Source organism: Juglans regia, chromosome 7 (assembly GCF_001411555.2).
Source record: "Juglans regia cultivar Chandler chromosome 7, Walnut 2.0, whole genome shotgun sequence".
Classification (NCBI taxonomy): Eukaryota; Viridiplantae; Streptophyta; class Magnoliopsida; order Fagales; family Juglandaceae; genus Juglans; species Juglans regia.
This window is the reverse complement of record NC_049907.1, coordinates 48441274-48458229: the sequence shown is the minus strand read 5'-3', so window position 1 is coordinate 48458229 and position 16956 is coordinate 48441274. Positions and strand designations below refer to the sequence as shown.

At 37.8% G+C, this 16956-nt stretch overlaps 1 protein-coding gene across 1 annotated transcript; it reads right to left on the bottom strand.

The window, feature by feature from the left end:
* Positions 1-471: 471 nt before the first annotated feature.
* LOC108991494 (probable pectate lyase 18) lies at positions 472-4970 on the bottom strand. The gene is made up of 5 exons (XM_018965757.2): positions 4379-4970; positions 3830-4114; positions 3133-3754; positions 2657-2862; positions 472-736 (listed from the first exon to the last, which is right to left on the bottom strand). Exons 1-5 carry the CDS (start codon positions 4513-4515, stop codon positions 487-489), a joined length of 1500 nt encoding a protein of 499 aa, XP_018821302.1. The 5' UTR covers positions 4516-4970; the 3' UTR covers positions 472-486.
* Between the last annotated feature and the right edge of the window lie 11986 nt (positions 4971-16956).

Genomic DNA, 16956 nt, shown 5'->3' with positions numbered 1-16956 from the left:
GTTATGGAAATTGACTTGGCGTCCGAATGCCACCTCATCCACCCATATCCTATCCCGAAAAGATCCTCTTTTTTCTTTTTTCTTAAATGGGGTCTACCTTTGTCCATCATCAAACTGCAATAGTGAATAAAAAAAAAGGAAAAATTTGTCTACAACGTATTTTATGCAAATTCAAAACTAACAAAAACAAAGCTGCGCATATGGCGGAGAAAGCCAAGAAAGCAATGTGCGATGAAAGCTCCACAAATTAATTGGCCAGCTCGTAATATATATATATAATTGGTGATATCAAGCAACTAGATCGATTTGTTGATGCTCTTTATATGAATAATAATATGCATGCATGGGAGCGAGAAGTCAAATTGATGGGGAATTTTTTTTTTTTTTCCTTTATGTCTTTATCTAATAATTACGAAACCTATACATATAATATATATATATATACATATATATATTCGATCTAGCTTTTGCCTTCAACTTTTAAAATTATAATATTAAGGGCAACAATAATAGGAGATGGAGATTGGTGGTAGTCATGTGCAAAGTTAAAATAAAAATTAAAAGGGACGAAAGGACTGAAGTAGTAGAAGATAACGTGAGAGGTGGTGCTGCTGCGCTCCCGAATATCATTCCAAAGTAGTCACTAGTACCGTCGCCGGACCCAGTATTGTCACTGTATGTGGTGCTACCATTACTGAATCCTGGATATGATGTCGACGCTGTCTCGCTGCTCTCCCTGCGCGTAATGGGTCATGATCATGTACAAGCCATGAAATACATAACACATTAATTAAAACTCATGATATATAGCAGCATATAATATATTATAGATATATAAAGATGAGTCATAAACAAATCAAATAAAATATATACAAATATAGTTCTTTTATTATTATTATTATTTTCTTCATAATTTAAGCATTATTAATTAAGTATATAGGAGTACTATTGATCAATATTAAAAATAATTGATATTAAAGGCTTGTTGAGTATATAATAATAATAATAATTTTAATCCCCGCATGTCCTAAAACCTCAATTAATGCATGGGACCGGGCTATCAAAACAAAACAAGCTCGCTGTCGTCATTAGTATATTATTGGTAGGCATTTTTAGTAGGCCAGAAATTAGGGCCGGTGTGATCCACACATGGACTAAGATGGCTGACCTACTTCTTATTCCAAAACTTCTCCAACAACTCTTACAATTGGCCGGGTACCATTTTTTAATGTAATCATTAACTTGGAAATTAAAATGAGTGATCACGAACAAGTTATATATAACAAAAAATATGCAAGTAATTAATTAGAGATCATAAAACAATCAGTGCATGAATATATATATATATATATATATATTGGCTGGCCAATAAATAATTTTATAATATGAAGCCGATTCATGATCAAATGAGTACTGAAGAGATCAAGAACCAAGTCTAGGCATGCAATTAGCATCAATCAAAACAAGTAGTACGTGCCCTTTGTGCCAACTAGATATATATATACATGATTAATACAAATAATATACCTATACATGCATGCATGCATGCATACATCATGTATGTAGGTAAAGATAACTTGATGAAGTAGTAGTTCTAGCACACGACAGTACGTACGAGACCAACTAGCTAGCTGTTACGTACCAAGTGGCTGCTAAAGATCAGATGATCAGTAAAAAAAAGATCAATAGAAACTGATGAGTTAGTTTTTTCTTTCAATAAGAGAGGCGCCGCGCGAATGCTACTCATCATGAAATTCCGTGGAAGATATATACATCAAGGGAAATGATAGGATACAGCAATTACAAAAAGTCATGGGAAAAGACGGGCCCCATGAATTTTCATTACTAGTGATACAGCATCTACCTGGTTGTCCCGTCCGTGACTTGATTTATAACAAATCAGAAGAGGGAGGGCTCCAAAAGTCCTAATAATCTATGCGTGCCTACACAAATTTTTATCTAACCAGTACAGTTTTTTGGTGCATTCTCCTAAAAGCTCGTAGAAATCACTAGCAGTTTTGGCTGTAATTCTGGGTAGCAGCTATTCAAACGAAATTATATATTCTAATAATATAAGAAAGAGTTGGGTGCATTTGTGCCATGCATTCAGCCGATAAGGATAAAAAGGAGCCTCGGAAAAAAAAAATGAACCATTCATCATGTCCCTCGTGGAAAATGACCTTTATTTGTTTTCACTTTCCGCCCTCTTTTTTATTGCATTCAATTCATGTTTAGCGAAAGAAAAATAAGTCTCATACATCACATACTATATATTTTATAATTTTTTTAATTTATTTTTTTTATTAAATATATGATATATGAATTATGAGTAAAAAAAATTTAATTATTTTAAAAAAGATAAAACCAAAAAAATTTTAAAAAAAAACTTTAAAAACCGGGAAAAAAAAAAAGGGGGTGCTCAAAATAGCGCAAGTTGACATAAAACGATGATAAATATTCCCACCCAGAACAAGTTGGCAACGCCCCCGAATTGCGATGGTTGTTTCAAAGCCAAAAAGTCCCTCAACGAGACAGGTACTTCAGTTTTTTATTGTTTAATTTTTTTACTTTTGAGATATATGAGAAACAGAGCAAAAGGTACACACACAGAGTGAGTGACGTAGAGAGGAGTGGTCAGGATAAAAGATAATAGTACCTGCGCCCACCAAGGACACCGGCGTTCATGGTGAGCTGATCAATTAGCCCAGCGGCCTTGGGCTCCACACTTGAGGCCTTGGCGTATTGGACGCTTGCTCCCGCCCCCGACGGCACAAAGAATGCTCCATTTACCATTATGTCCCCCTCCGTCCTCCAGTTCCAGTCCGTCCACTCACTCTCGTCCGTCTCCACCCGCTTTGTCACCTGTCAACCATGTTTTATTTACAATATTATTATCAACATGTACCCCTCCGCCATAAACGGTAAACCTCATCTAAACCGTAGCGAGTAAAACAGACGCGCCGCTGCTTAAAGTGGGATAACGTGTTACACATTTCAGATTCAGACAGACAGACAGGCGGTAACAAAGATCACTAAAGTGGGGTCTTCGCAAACATAATTAAGCAATCATAAGCAAACAAAGATGTGAATGAAAAAGAGTAACTAACGCATAATTAAAACAAAAAAAGTTACCTCCTTGGCGTTTGGGTCCCCCGGTGCTGTGTAACGATTACCCTGACTATTAATGGTCGGGTTCGCGCTACCGCCAATGGCGTACATCTCCCACTGCGTGAAATCGTTGTTGACCACGTGTATATACCCGCGTCTGCACCGTGGCATGCGCTGCACAAGCGCCTCACCGAAGTGATTGAACGCTATCGTTACCTGCATGCCCGAGTCCAAGGCGTAACGATCGTTGTGACCCAGCAGCATCACCTCGTCGTGATGCGAGAAGTAACTGTTGGATATGGTGATCCCCGTGGACCCCATTATGGCGTCGATTAATCCGTCCGTGCAGTAAGACAAGGAGCAGTGGTCTATCCATATCTGTCGCGCACTGAAGATGGAGATTCCGTCGCCGTCCGATCTTCCCCTCCATCCGGCGTGTGTCGGTGACGACCGTATGTTGGCGTTCCCCGACGGCTTGCAGTGGTGGATGTGAACGTTGTGGATAATGACGTTGGACACGTACTGCAGTGTGATGCACCCGTTGCCCACAATGTGGACGATCACGCCTCGACCGTCGATGGTCTTGTAGCTGTTGACGATCAGCTCGTGCTTCAGTTTTATGCCCATGTCCGCCGCGAATACAATCCTGTCGACGCATTAGCTTGTGTTTCATGAGCTGCATGGTGAAATATGTTTGAACTACATTTTAATTAAACTTTACCAGAGGGGTTCTTCTTGGATCACGGCGTGGCGGAGGGTACCCGGGACCGGGTTTGCCGGGTCGCTGTCGGACGAGTCAGTTACAACGTAGAACTGACCACCTTTGCCACCGAGGGCATTGTGACCGAACCCGATGGCGCAGTCGGCGAGCCTTTGGCGGTTGTTCTGCCAGTCAGCGTCGCAGCGCCAGCAATCGTCGATGGGATTTCCGGTGAGGCATGGGGAAATTTGGTCCTTTGCTTGGAGAGAGAGCATTTGTCTCTGCGAGAGAGAGGCATTGACGCGCCTGCAAAGAAAAGAGGAAGGGTGAGATGGTTGGAAAGGAGTACTCTGTTTGCTTCTTGAGAAATGCAGGGGAAAGTGGAGAAAATGAGGGAACCTCGATCGGATGGGGGGGCTCTGTTTGCTCTGGAATAAAATGGATGAAAATAAAAGTAAAAATAAATTCTCTAACGATTGAAGATGGGATTTTTTTTAAATGTTCGAGACTAAAATCTTGGAAAGTGAGGCCATCTCCGGGATGAAAACACTGGGTTGGGGTGAGTATTACCTTTGGACTTCTTGGACAACAGCTTCAGGATCGGGGTGTTGGTGAGGGAGCGTCCGATTGAGTGTCGCGTTGGCGAGGAAGGACAGAGAGGTGGAGAGAAAACATATTAAGAGAATGCAGGTGGTAGGAAGCAGCATCCTTGAACGAAGAATAATAATTACAATTTGGGGATATATACCGTTGGATTTTCTTTTTTCTTTTTATCTTAGCTTCTGCAACTTGAGACCCTCTTTGAGCCTCTTGAATACATTATGCACAGCAGCAACCAATTACAAACTCAGGAAGCTGCAAATTTTACAAAAATGTGATGTATTTATATAATAAAGCAAGAATATTATAATGATTGTATTGTTAATAATGCAAAATGCGGATGCTTTTCTCCTCTGCTCAGGGTTTTGAATAGGGTTCAGTTTATTTGAAGGGGAAGAAAAGAAGATACAGGCCTTGTTTTGGCCGTGATTATGGAGGTGATGGAAGATGATCGAGGAAGCTGGAGGAATTGGAAAGGACACTCTCTCAGTCACTCACATTCTTACCTTGCTGGATAATCATTCTAGGTGGAGTATTTATCATTAGGGAAAAACTATTCTGCCCACCAAGGTGTACCGCCCTAGTTCACTCTTATCATGAAATGGCTGACTCTCCTCACACCCCGCCCGGGCCCCCCCCACCCCCCTCCCCCCGGCGGTTCTCTTTGCTTTCTCACCTCACCTGAACAAAACTAGATCATCTTTTTTGCCTTTGTCTACCGATAAAGATTCTTTGCCTTAAGGATCCACGCGTTCTTATTACGACAATCCCCGCACGTGAAATACCCTTTTTGATTTGTAAAATGCTAGTTTGTACTTTGGGTTTCATGGCTAATTTATTTTATTTTTTAAATATTTTTTTAAAAAAATTACTAGTAATGATTTTATGTTTTTTTTTTTAAATATTTAAAAATAAAAGAGAATGAATTAGCGGCCACGCTTTTAAGAGTTGGGCTGCAAAGTAGCATATCCTTTATTTGTATATTATGACTCGGTGAGAAATAGATTGAGGGTTTTGATGGATATATGGATTCCTCAGTAAAGATTGCAGGTAGCAGTTAAAAGCTTCTTTTGGTCAAGGGAATATGGAGGCGCCCTTAATTTAATAGAGCTTTTTTTATTTTTTTTTCCCTTGAGCTAGGCCAAACAATTAGATTATGATAAGTGTTACAAGTATAAAGAGATCCTATAAAAATAAATTCACAAACTAAAATAGTTACATACAATACGTTATGTTTACTTTACACTAAAAATAATTTTATAATCCAATATTATATACCATCTCGAGTTATGCAAGTTTGTAGACGTTTTTTTGTGAGCTTTGAGATTCTTGGAGTTACCTTTTGGAAATCTTTATCGTTTTCAATGCTAGGGCTCGCCCATGGCGGCGCACCCACCCCTATCGATGTCCTTTACGCCGTCGGGGGACTTTGATAATGGAGATGTTGGTAAGAAGTCGTTTGCACAAGTGGTCATGAGGTAGGCAACGTTTTCTTTCAAACTTCCTATGCGATATCCAGTGGACGTGAATGGTGAACTAGGGTTCGTCTTTACGGATTATGAAATGACAAAAGCAGCAAACGATTTCCGGTTTGCACTTGTGGTAAAGTTCTCGCATTATAGGCCATCCATTGATAAGATTCGTCTGAATGTGGTTAAGTCATGGGGTTTATTGGAGGTGCCAATTATAAGCTTTATGGATGAATTTCATGTGCTCATCCAAATGCAGTCCGAGTGTGATTTCGTGCATGCCTGGGCGAGAGAGGGTTGTATGATTGACGGGTGTATTTTCAGGTTATTCAGATGGACAAAGGAGTTTGATCTCCAGGTTGAATCCTCTCTAGCGCCCCAATGGATATTCTTACTAGGTTTGCCTTTGCATATGTACATAACTGACTGTTTACAAATCTTAGCCACGAGATTTGGCCGCTACTTGGGCACAGACAATGCAACATTGAATAAAACGAGGGCTACGGGTGCACGTATGTGTGTAGAAGTGGATCTAAAGGAGGAACCAATTAAAGGATTCCTGATTGTCGTTTCGGCAAACAGAACAATATGGTAGGAAGCACGGTATGAAAAACTTGGTTTTTACTGCACTAAGTGTTGTAGAGAAGGGCATATGAAAGTGGTTTGTCGTATGGGAGAGACTCGGCGTAAGGTTGGGGGGGACAAGTTACCGAGCTCCGATCAAGAACTAGCAGTATGGAAAGGAAAAACAAGTGAGAAGGAGGGGGAGAAAGAGCAAGTGGTGGAAGGTTTGGTTTCGACAACTCTGGTGCAGTTTATGGAAGAATTACCAGTGATTAAACAAATGCTGGCCTTGGTTGAGGATGGGGATGCGGAGAAACAGGGCAAGGATTTGTCGATGATACAACAGCAAGAACCAATGTGCATGGCGATTATCCTTGGGCAAACAGACTCTGCCACGAAGGAACACTATGTTGAAGAGAATCTGATGAACCCGTGACACTACAAGACTCTTTTCTTACACATGGAAAAGACAGAGGGAGTAGTGCAGTGCAGGTTGAAGTTGGGAGTCCTACTGTTGAATTGTTATTTGTGGAAGACGTCCCGATTAGAGGTTTCTTCGAGGGGGGCCAAACAGTTCTGGTTTCTAAAATTCTAGAGTTGGAATGCAGGACTCAAATAGCATCTGAAAATGTTGTTGTAGTGGGGGAGGACCAAATAGCTTCACTTTCAGATCCTGAGGAGAAGGGTGCTCCTGGAGCTTTAGCTCAACAAAAGTATTACAACTATGATTGATAATATTTAGGTTTGGAATTTGCGAGGGTTAGGCAGTTCTAGAAATCGATTAAAAAGTTTAGTTAAGAAGCATGGTGTGCATATTGTTGGGATTTTGGAACCTTTTGTTGCGGTTGATAAAATGACTCGTTTGGCTTGTTAAATGGGGTTACCGAATTTTAGTAGTAATGCGGAAGTTGATGGTAAAATATGGATTTTCTGGAGTGACGATTACGATTGGAAGGTGTTGTCTATGACTAATCAGTTAATTTCTGGGAGGTTTCTGTTTGGTGAAGAGAAGTTGCGGAAGTTGATAGTAAAATATGGATTTTCTAGAGTGACGATTGCGATTGGAAGGTGTTGTCTATGACTAATCAGTTAATTTATGGGAGGTTTCGGTTTGGTGAAGAGAAGCTCCTCATTTCATTTATCTATGCGAAGTGTAATAGCATGGAACGTAGAGAGTTATGACAAAGTTTAGAGGTGGTAGATTCCAATGATTAGTCTCCATGGCTTGTTGTAGGAGACTTCAATATCATTCGGGAAGATAGTGAAAGAGTTGGTGGTCAGCCAAGGCCTATTGCTTCGATGGAAGATTTTAATAATTGTATTGATCACTGTGGTTTATTGGACTTCCAGGTTGTGGCACACCGACTTTCGTGGTGTAACGGCCATGAATGACATACTAGAAGCTGGGCACGACTTGATAGAACGCTGATTAATATTCATTTTGCAAATAGGTTTCCTTTAGCTTTCTTTGAATATCTTAAAAGGAAGACATCAGATCATTATCCTATGCTCATTCACTTTCAAAAATCGATGGTAAGCTACGGCCCTCATCCTTTTCGCTTTCAAAATATGTGGGTTTCTCATGCAGATTTTACAAGATGTGTGGAGGAAGTTTGGAAGGAACCTACTACATCTATGGGTCTTTTACGGTTGGCGGAAAAATTGAAGAAAACTATGCTCACGCTACGAGCTTGGAATAAACAGGTCTATGGGCATGTTGGGCAGACTATTAAAGAATTAGAAGAGAGATTGGAGGTATTAGAAAGTTGGTTACAAGGCGGCTATGATCATGAAGTCCAATGTGATTTCTTGGTTACAAAACTTGAACTGGATACATGGGAACAATGTGAAGAATCCAGACTTTCTCAATTGGCAAAAAAGAAATGGCTTTTAGAAGACGATCAGAATGCAAAATTCTTCCATGCAGTTGTTAACCAACGGAGAAAAAATAAAGTTATATCTAACATGCGGCTAGAGAATGGAGCAATTTTGAATTCGCCGGAACAGGTTCATCAAGGCACTTTAAATTATTTTCAGAACTATCTTTCACATCCTTCTATTGGTGAAGAGGTGGATCTCTCACATCTTATATAGTGCTCTATATCTGAGGAAAATAATTTGGCTCTTGCTATAGCTCCATTTGAGGCCGAGATTTTTGCTGCTTTGAAATCAATACCGAAAGATAGCTCACTTGGACCAGATGGTTTTGGTTCGGGTATCTATTTAAGCTGTTGGGATTTGATCAAAGAGGATGTCGTTGAGGCAGCCAAAGATTTCTTTTTGTGTTTTCCTTTACCTAGATTTTATACGGCATCTTATCTGGTGTTGATTCCGAAGGTAGAGGATTCCAAGAGTTTTGACAAGTTCCGTCCTATCAGCCTTTGTTCAGTTGCTTATAAAAAATTTTCAAAGGTTCTCGTGCAATGGATGTCCTTTTTTTTTTTTTTTTATCTCAGTTGATTTCTCATGAACAATGAGCTTTTATTCTAGGCTGCAGCATCTTTGAAAATATTATCTTGGCACAGGAATTGGTTCATTCTCTGAATAAGAAAACAAAGGGCGGCAACATTATGGTGAAGATTGATATGGCCAAAGCCTATGATCGCATAGACTGGCAATTTTTGTTAAATGTGTTAACATCCTTTGGCTTTTCTTCTCAGGTTTGTAATCTTGTGAGAGAATGTGTTCAGTCACATTGGTTCTCCATTATGATGAATGGAACTTTCAAGGGTTTCTTTCAACTGGCTCGAGCCTAAGACAAGGAGATCCGCTATTTCCATATTTATTTATTATTATGGAGGAGGTGTTGTCAAGATTACTTCGCAAGAATTTTGAAGAGGGTCGAATTAAATGTTTTTCACATCCAGTAGGTACGCCTCTTGTCTCTCATTTACTTTATACCGATGATCTTGTAGTTTTTGTGAATGATGGCAAGCGTTCGGTTCATAAAATAATAAAAACTTTGGAGGTATATGAAAAGTGGTCAGGGCAATTAATCAATAAGGAAAAATCGGCCTTCTTCTTCTTAAACTCAATTACATTTGCACGACGTTGAAGTCTCATGAGATCAACGGGTTTTGTGGAAAGCAAGTTCCCAGTCACCTACTTAGGAGTCCCTCTGGTTTCAGGACGTCTTACATCAAGAGACTTGGAACCTCTTATTGAGAAGATTAAGAGAAAAGTTGATGGTTGGAAATTGAATTTACTATCTCAAGGCAGTAGGCTTACGCTCCTTAAACATGTTTTAACATGTATAGCAACACACCTTTTGGCAGTTTTAAATGTGCCATTGATGGTGTTTAAAAAACTCAACTCTTTGCTTTCTACATTTTTTTTGGGAGAATTGAATGGGAAACCGAGGATGAAATGGTGTGCTTGGGATAGAATATGCAAACCTTACAAGGAAGGGGGACTTGGCCTGAGAAATTTTAGTGAAGTTCAGAAGTCCCTCTATATGAAATTTGCATGGGGATTGTTAACAGTTGAAAACCTATGGACCAAGTTCTTCCGAGCTAAATACGTGAAACACGATCACATTTTCCTTGCTGAGACTAGACAAAATGCATCCTGATTCTGGAAGTCAATTATGAAGGCTCTTCCTGATGTGGCAGAGAACGTTATAGTGAAGGTGAAAGATGGCAGCTCTTCTTTTTGGTTTGATCGTTGATTGGCGAGTGGGCCTTTATGTGCCAGTAAGGACGTTATGCATTCTGAGATCAAAATACAAGAGGTTTGGGTTGATGGATCTTGGGATGAGAATTATCTTGTGGAACTGATCGGGTTAGATAAAATAGAGGAGATCATGCACATAATCGTGGCTGGAAAGGTTGGCAATGATATTACCATTTGGAAACCAGCAAGAAAGGGAGAGTTTACATTGACCTCGGCTTGAGAATTAATTCATGTAAAAGGAACTAAACATCTGGGCATGGACTGGATTTGGCATCACCTCTTCCCAAAGAAGATATTTGTGTGTATGTGGAAAGCTCAATTCAACGGGCTGTTGTTGGATTCTCGAGTGCAAACTCTAGGAATCCCGTTGGCATCTCGGTGTAACTGCTGCTCTCAAGGCCATTCAGAAAATATAAATAATGTGTTATTTAATGGGAGTATCGCTGCGGAAGTATGGAAGACGATAACCATTGCTTTGCTTTGGGAATTAGTCATGGTTTTGGTATGTCGTGGTGGGCAACAGTGATGAAATGGTTTAGTGTATCAAAGAAGTCGAGTCACAGGGGGATTCTTCTCGGCATCATCCCGTCTATTATTTCGTGGCGCCTCTAGGTGCGTCGATGCAAGGCTCGAATGGAAATTTCCTTTGAATTAGCGTCGAGTGTTTGGTTGGCAGTTAAAGTATGGATAAGGAAGCTTTCATCTATTATGGTGAAACAATGGCCTATTTCTGCTAGAGATGAGGCTATTCTTCTGGCTCTTGAAGTTCCTTATGTTAATCGTGCCCGACCTATGCCGAAACTAGTTTATAGGTGGAAACCGGCTGAAGGGTGGATTAAACTGAATGAAGATGGGTGTTGCCGTGGCAAACCAAGTAGTTGTGTTGGAGGAGACATCATTCGTGATGAGAGAGGTAATTTCAAAGGAGCTTTCTCTTCTTCTTTTGGACATGGTATGAATAATGTGACTGATTTGAGGGCGTTAATTGCTAGTATATCTTTGTATAAAGAGTTGGGTTTTAATTAGATAATTATTGAGAGCGACTCCAATTTAATTGTCTCTTGGTTGAGTAGTCGCAAGTGCACGGCTTGGTACTTATGAGATTATTGGGATGATCTTTTGATTTTATTAAGAGATGTGCATTTCACCATTAATCATTAGTTTCGTGAAGGGAATAATGCGGCGAATTTCCTAGCTAGACGGGGCGAGGAAGGTTATAATAGCACTTTTGTTGATTTTATTTTTTTGCCACGTAAGTTGAAAGGCATGCTTCGGTGGGATAAGGCTGGCCTGCCTCATGTTAGATTGTAACATTGTAATGTTTGGTTTTTTTGGGTGGTTTATTTGGTTGCGTTGTTACTTTAATTTTCTGGTGTAAAAGGTATTCATCCGCCATAAATGAGACCGTTATTTAATAAAATGTCGGAGGTGCCGCCCTCTTTTATTTTGTAGGATTTATTTGTAGCTAAATCATTTCGTCTATATTATTTGCTGGTGTTGCGTACTTAGGACTACCACATTGAGTACTGAGCGCATCTGTTTGAATTATTCTCAAACTAAATAATTGAATGTTACTTTATATGCATCCACAAACATTGACAATGGATGAAAACAGTTGGGAAAAGAATGCTTGGCCGCCCTAATCATAACTGAAAGAGAGTTTAAACAATCAGTGTGGAAGAATGATAGCTAAGAGACATGAGTAGTAGGCCGAAATGAAAAGAGATCGAGCGTGATATTGAATATTGATGATCATGATATAAATAATAATACAAGAGTTGAATAATAGAGTTTGTGAATTTAATATTTTTAAGTTGTAATATTATTAATTCCCTAATTGAAATAATAAACAAATTAAGAAGCTGGTTGGTTAAAATGGACAAAAGGTCGCCACGATAACTAATTATGCACTCAAAATTGTCGTCACTCCCGTTTCCAATGGATGCACCGACATTAATCAACTTGTCACTTGACTTACGATGACTGATATATATCATACAATGCGTTGGCATCTGCGTTTGGTGCCTGAAGCTTCATTTGCTTTTTTGTAGATTTCTTTCATAACAAGTATACTTCCATGATTGCAAGATCCATGCTCATCGTGCAGCCCATAATAATAATAATAATAATAATAACTCAAAAATGTTTTACTCGTTTGTTTTCGTAATCCATCTCTATCCACCTCAATTCATCTCATCTTATCATTACAATTTTTTTAAATTTTCACACAAAATATAATAAACAATTCAACTTTTTCAAATTTCAAAACAACTTTTCTAAATTTTTATACAAAATATAATAAATAATTTAACTTTTATTCTACTATTCACAAATTATTTTAATTCATCTCTGAATTCAAATTACTCATTCGAGAAAAATCCAATATATGATGAACATGATGACGGCGATAAGATTCTTGTACACTTTTCCAAAAAATCGGCCGTGAGAGAAGAAAGAAATATCTACATGAATAAAACGATTCTTTTATTTTTTATATTGAAACAATAATAATAATAATAGTAATAATAATAATAATAAGAGAAATAATATTTGGAGTTATACAAGAATCGTATAATTATTTTTAAAAAAATAAATAAATATAAGATCCACATGAAAAATAATAATTTTGTAATTATAGATTCCATTATTTTTCAAAACGACTGTATAATATTTATACACTCTACAATTGTATGTAATATTATTGATCTTAAAGATCAGGTAAAAAAGTTTGATACTGATTACCAAAAGAACTATATGATCATCGTAAAGGGGGCACTGATTTTAATGGGGGATCGATTCAAACTCCTAAATTCGATTGTTTTTCAAAGTGTAATTGCTTTCCGTGATTAATGGATTGGATATAAATCATGTTTTGGAAGCATAGCACAGAAATTAAAGCATATGTTTTTCGAACAATTACTGCCTACTGTTCAAAAACCAACCAATTAAAGGAGATTTTTCTTGTCTGCTTCTCCCTTAGTGGCTTCAAACGTGTAATCTAAGGGTCTTTCGTCCCTTCATATCTCATCTGTAATGTTTTCTTTCCTCTACTGTACTGTTAATAAAGTGAAAAGGCAAAAAAAAAAAAAAAAGTGAAAAAGCAGCCGGTGAATTAAATAGAAAAATTAAAAAAAATAATCAAGTACTCCAGCTTATATATTTTAGCTTTTTAATTAGCTGATCATGATGAACGAGTGAGTCTGATCTTCTCTCACTTTTGTTACGAAGTGCATGCTGTTGTGGTGGTTTGGAAATATTGGATTCAAAATACCATAATAATTTGTCTATAGTCGATCTATCATCTCTAGTCGTTGCAACCTGGCCTACACCTTTGATCACATGCACTACACGACTTTGAGTGTTGATGGCTTTGTTTTCACCGTCGACGTTGCAATAAGATACTTTGACGAACTCCTCGTGAACCTAATTGATTCAGCAATTAATGACTTCACATTCAAGATGTCATCAAAGAAACTTGTCATCTACTTAGTCCCAGTGGTCAAGGTAGCGGCCGCCTAGCTAGAATACGTAGTACTTGATCCATATACATTCAGATTGAAAATTTTCTTCTTTTTTGGTGGGTTTTGTGTCAATATCCGATCGAGAAGATATAGAATTAATTAAAAAGTTAACCATGCTGTTTCCTTAAATCATGTAACTGATCGTGAATTTGGAATCCCTGGATATTCCAATTATTAGTGCTGCTTTTCTAAGTTATTCTGTTAATTATCAATCCAGTACTTTTTCTTTCATAACAAACTAACCCCATTTTAGAGATCCGGCCGATAAGGATGCCGGCCCTATATAAGAATGGGTGGCCGGATCGGTGCCAACAACCGGCCTATATAGCTAGACACCTTTGGCATGCAATGTAATTTGGTTAAATTTACGTACTCAGATACGATTCCTTCATATATATATATAGTTCGATATTTGTTCGAATTGGAGCTAGCTAGGGAGAATTAATTCGAAGAGAAAGTGGACTGATCCAGGGCCGGCAAGCCCCAGAATATTTCCCAGGTTTTAATTACATGGAAAGTGATCTTTATAACGTGTTTCCTGATCTGATATATGCATGCTCGGTAGATCAGACCGAAAGCTAGCTAGCAAAGATCTATGACACTTTTTCCGATCAACATTAATTTCATGCTTTGCTCATGTACGTAATAGTATCCGATAAGGTGAATAATTCGAATGCTTTATCAACTTGCAAGACTATGACATTGATACCGACCTATTCTTATACTTTTCTAGTTCTTCGTATGGAAAAACTTCGAGCTCATTGACCATTAAGGCCGAAAAACAAATTATATTTAAAAAAAAAAAACGGCAGTTTTGTTTTGATAAGGAAATTATATGGGGTGGGGAAGCTTGCGGTGCTTAATCTACGTGGATTTTGTCTTGGTTGGAGGAAAAAGCTGATCCGATTCATTGCCTCGATGAGGAGAAAGTTCTAGAGCATGAAAACGGGCGGCTAAAGTATGCATCATGCATGCATGGGTCGACGAAAGTACCAAACTTGTTGAACTTATAAGAGATCGAGAGAAGAGATCAATTTGGCGTATGTATTTAATTCTATGATTCCCAGTCTTGCATGAGTCATAAAGTCGGATATATGAAAAGGGGACGACAGACTGCTTTTTGAGCAAAATACAATTAGGGAAATGCAAATTGAGGCTTGGCGGAGGAAAAGAAGTTTTGATGATCAATATTGCAGATAATAGCAACATGATTTTAACCCAAAGCAACGCACAATTTAGATAGAAAGATACGAAAGCGTATCGAGGAAAAAGAGGCCGGGGAAAAGCCTTAGCTTTCCTAGTAGATTGATGCTAAACCAGCAATGAAGGAAAGGGTGGGGTTTGCTTGAGATGACTAGGACGACCCATGCACGCGCGACAACGAGTTGATTATATATATATATTGACAATCCATGCAGATTTGATTCAATAGAAGTCAGGATCGATGATGTTATAATCACCAATTAATGTGCGTGGGTCTCACACATCTAATTAATTGGTTAATAGGCGAAGTACCTCATCCTTTGGTCATATCCGTACGTCTCAAAAATATTCAGAAAGAGGAAAAGGGATAAAAGAAACACCCTTTGCTTAATTGATTGGTATTAATCGGAAGTAAGTTTGTTTTGCATGTGAGCAATGTTATTGTAATATCTTTTATTGGATGATTTACTTATAGGATGGTAGTGAATGAATTCTTATATTCCTTGGGAGGGATCGGAAGTTTAAGCCCTTCCGTATATCATAATTTCAAAGAGCTCGAATTATAACTATTGACTAGTCCTTTTAAATTATAAGTTTATATTTGTCTTTGACATTTTTTAGATCATTACAAATAGTATTAGAGATACACATAACTAAAAGTATTAAATCATTTGAGTCATGGCACCTATAATGGACTTGACCTAATTAAGAGGATGTTGGAGATTGGCCCCGTTTGGATTGAGAAGTGATTTCAATTTATCTTATCTCATCATTATAACTTTTCAAAATTTCCACATAAAATATAATAAGCAATTCAATTTTTTCAAATCTCAAAACAATAATAATATTAAAAAATAATATTATAATATTATTTTATTCAACTTTTAACTTAACTCATCTTATCTCAACTTTCAATCCAAATTGTTATATCCCAAATTGTTTGGAAGAGATAAGTTTAAGCCTTTTATAACGAGTTCAAAGTGCTCCAATTGCAATAATCGTTAGTCCCTTAAGATTATAGGCCCAAATGTACTTCGAACTTTCTCTAGGTTGTTAAAAATGGCATTACTTTGATCATAAATAAATTTCTCAAACAATATGTTTTAATTAAACACATTATCCATGACCACGCAATCATAGGAAATTATCAATATACCACAAAAACACCATGCCACAAAGGGCATCAATATACTACAAAAATATCATAAAGCGAAAACATCGTCATAATGAGGTGTCAAACATGAACTTCTCCTTCCCAATTGGAGGCCCTTGTAGTCATTATAGAAGACTTTGAATTTATTACTTCTAAGTAATTAAGGTAGGATCTCATTCACCACGTTTCTACACACAAGTAATTTAGGATATTATAATTGTTTTTCATCCTTAATTTTATAATTTTCAATCACATCTATTGATGTATTACATTTTAAATAGTTTTGTAAGTTAAATACTTCAATAAAAAGTAAAAATATGATCTATTAACTAAGAAAATTCATGATAAAGATAAAGGAAAATGCCAAGTAGTCTTTTAATTTTGTCCCCTCAGTTTTATCGCTTGTGTGTTTTAAATTTTTTTATGTTTTATTTTTTTTTTAAATTAAGAAAGTAACTATTAGTAAATGCGTATATTTAAAAAATAAATAAATATATTAAAAATGTTTGAAAAGAATTTAGAAAAGCACTATAGACACTGCCCCTAGCACTGTCCAAAGATAAAATATGATCTATATACCTTAGAAGATGCCCGAAGAGAGTTGGGGAGAGTGATGATTTCTCTCCCAGTGTTCATGGGCCACTCAGCCCAATAACTTCTCCTAATGGGCAGCTAGTCCATGTTCGGTGACCTCTATAATCTTTGCACGCGTTCTTCTTCTGTTTTTCCTATTCCTAAAACATTCCTCCATTCTGATTTGCCCTTTCACGAATTTATGTGACAGGCTGTAATTCTATCACGGTTGTCCACTCGGGTCCATGCCGACGTTAGTTTGAACTTTGAAAACAGGTTCGGACTCACCGAACCTCGCTTCGGGAAGCCGTTGGGTTCTCCAAACCATCCATCTCATTGACGGTTTTACCCTTCCTTTTGGTTCTTCTCTTTCCCTCCACAGATTCAATTCCT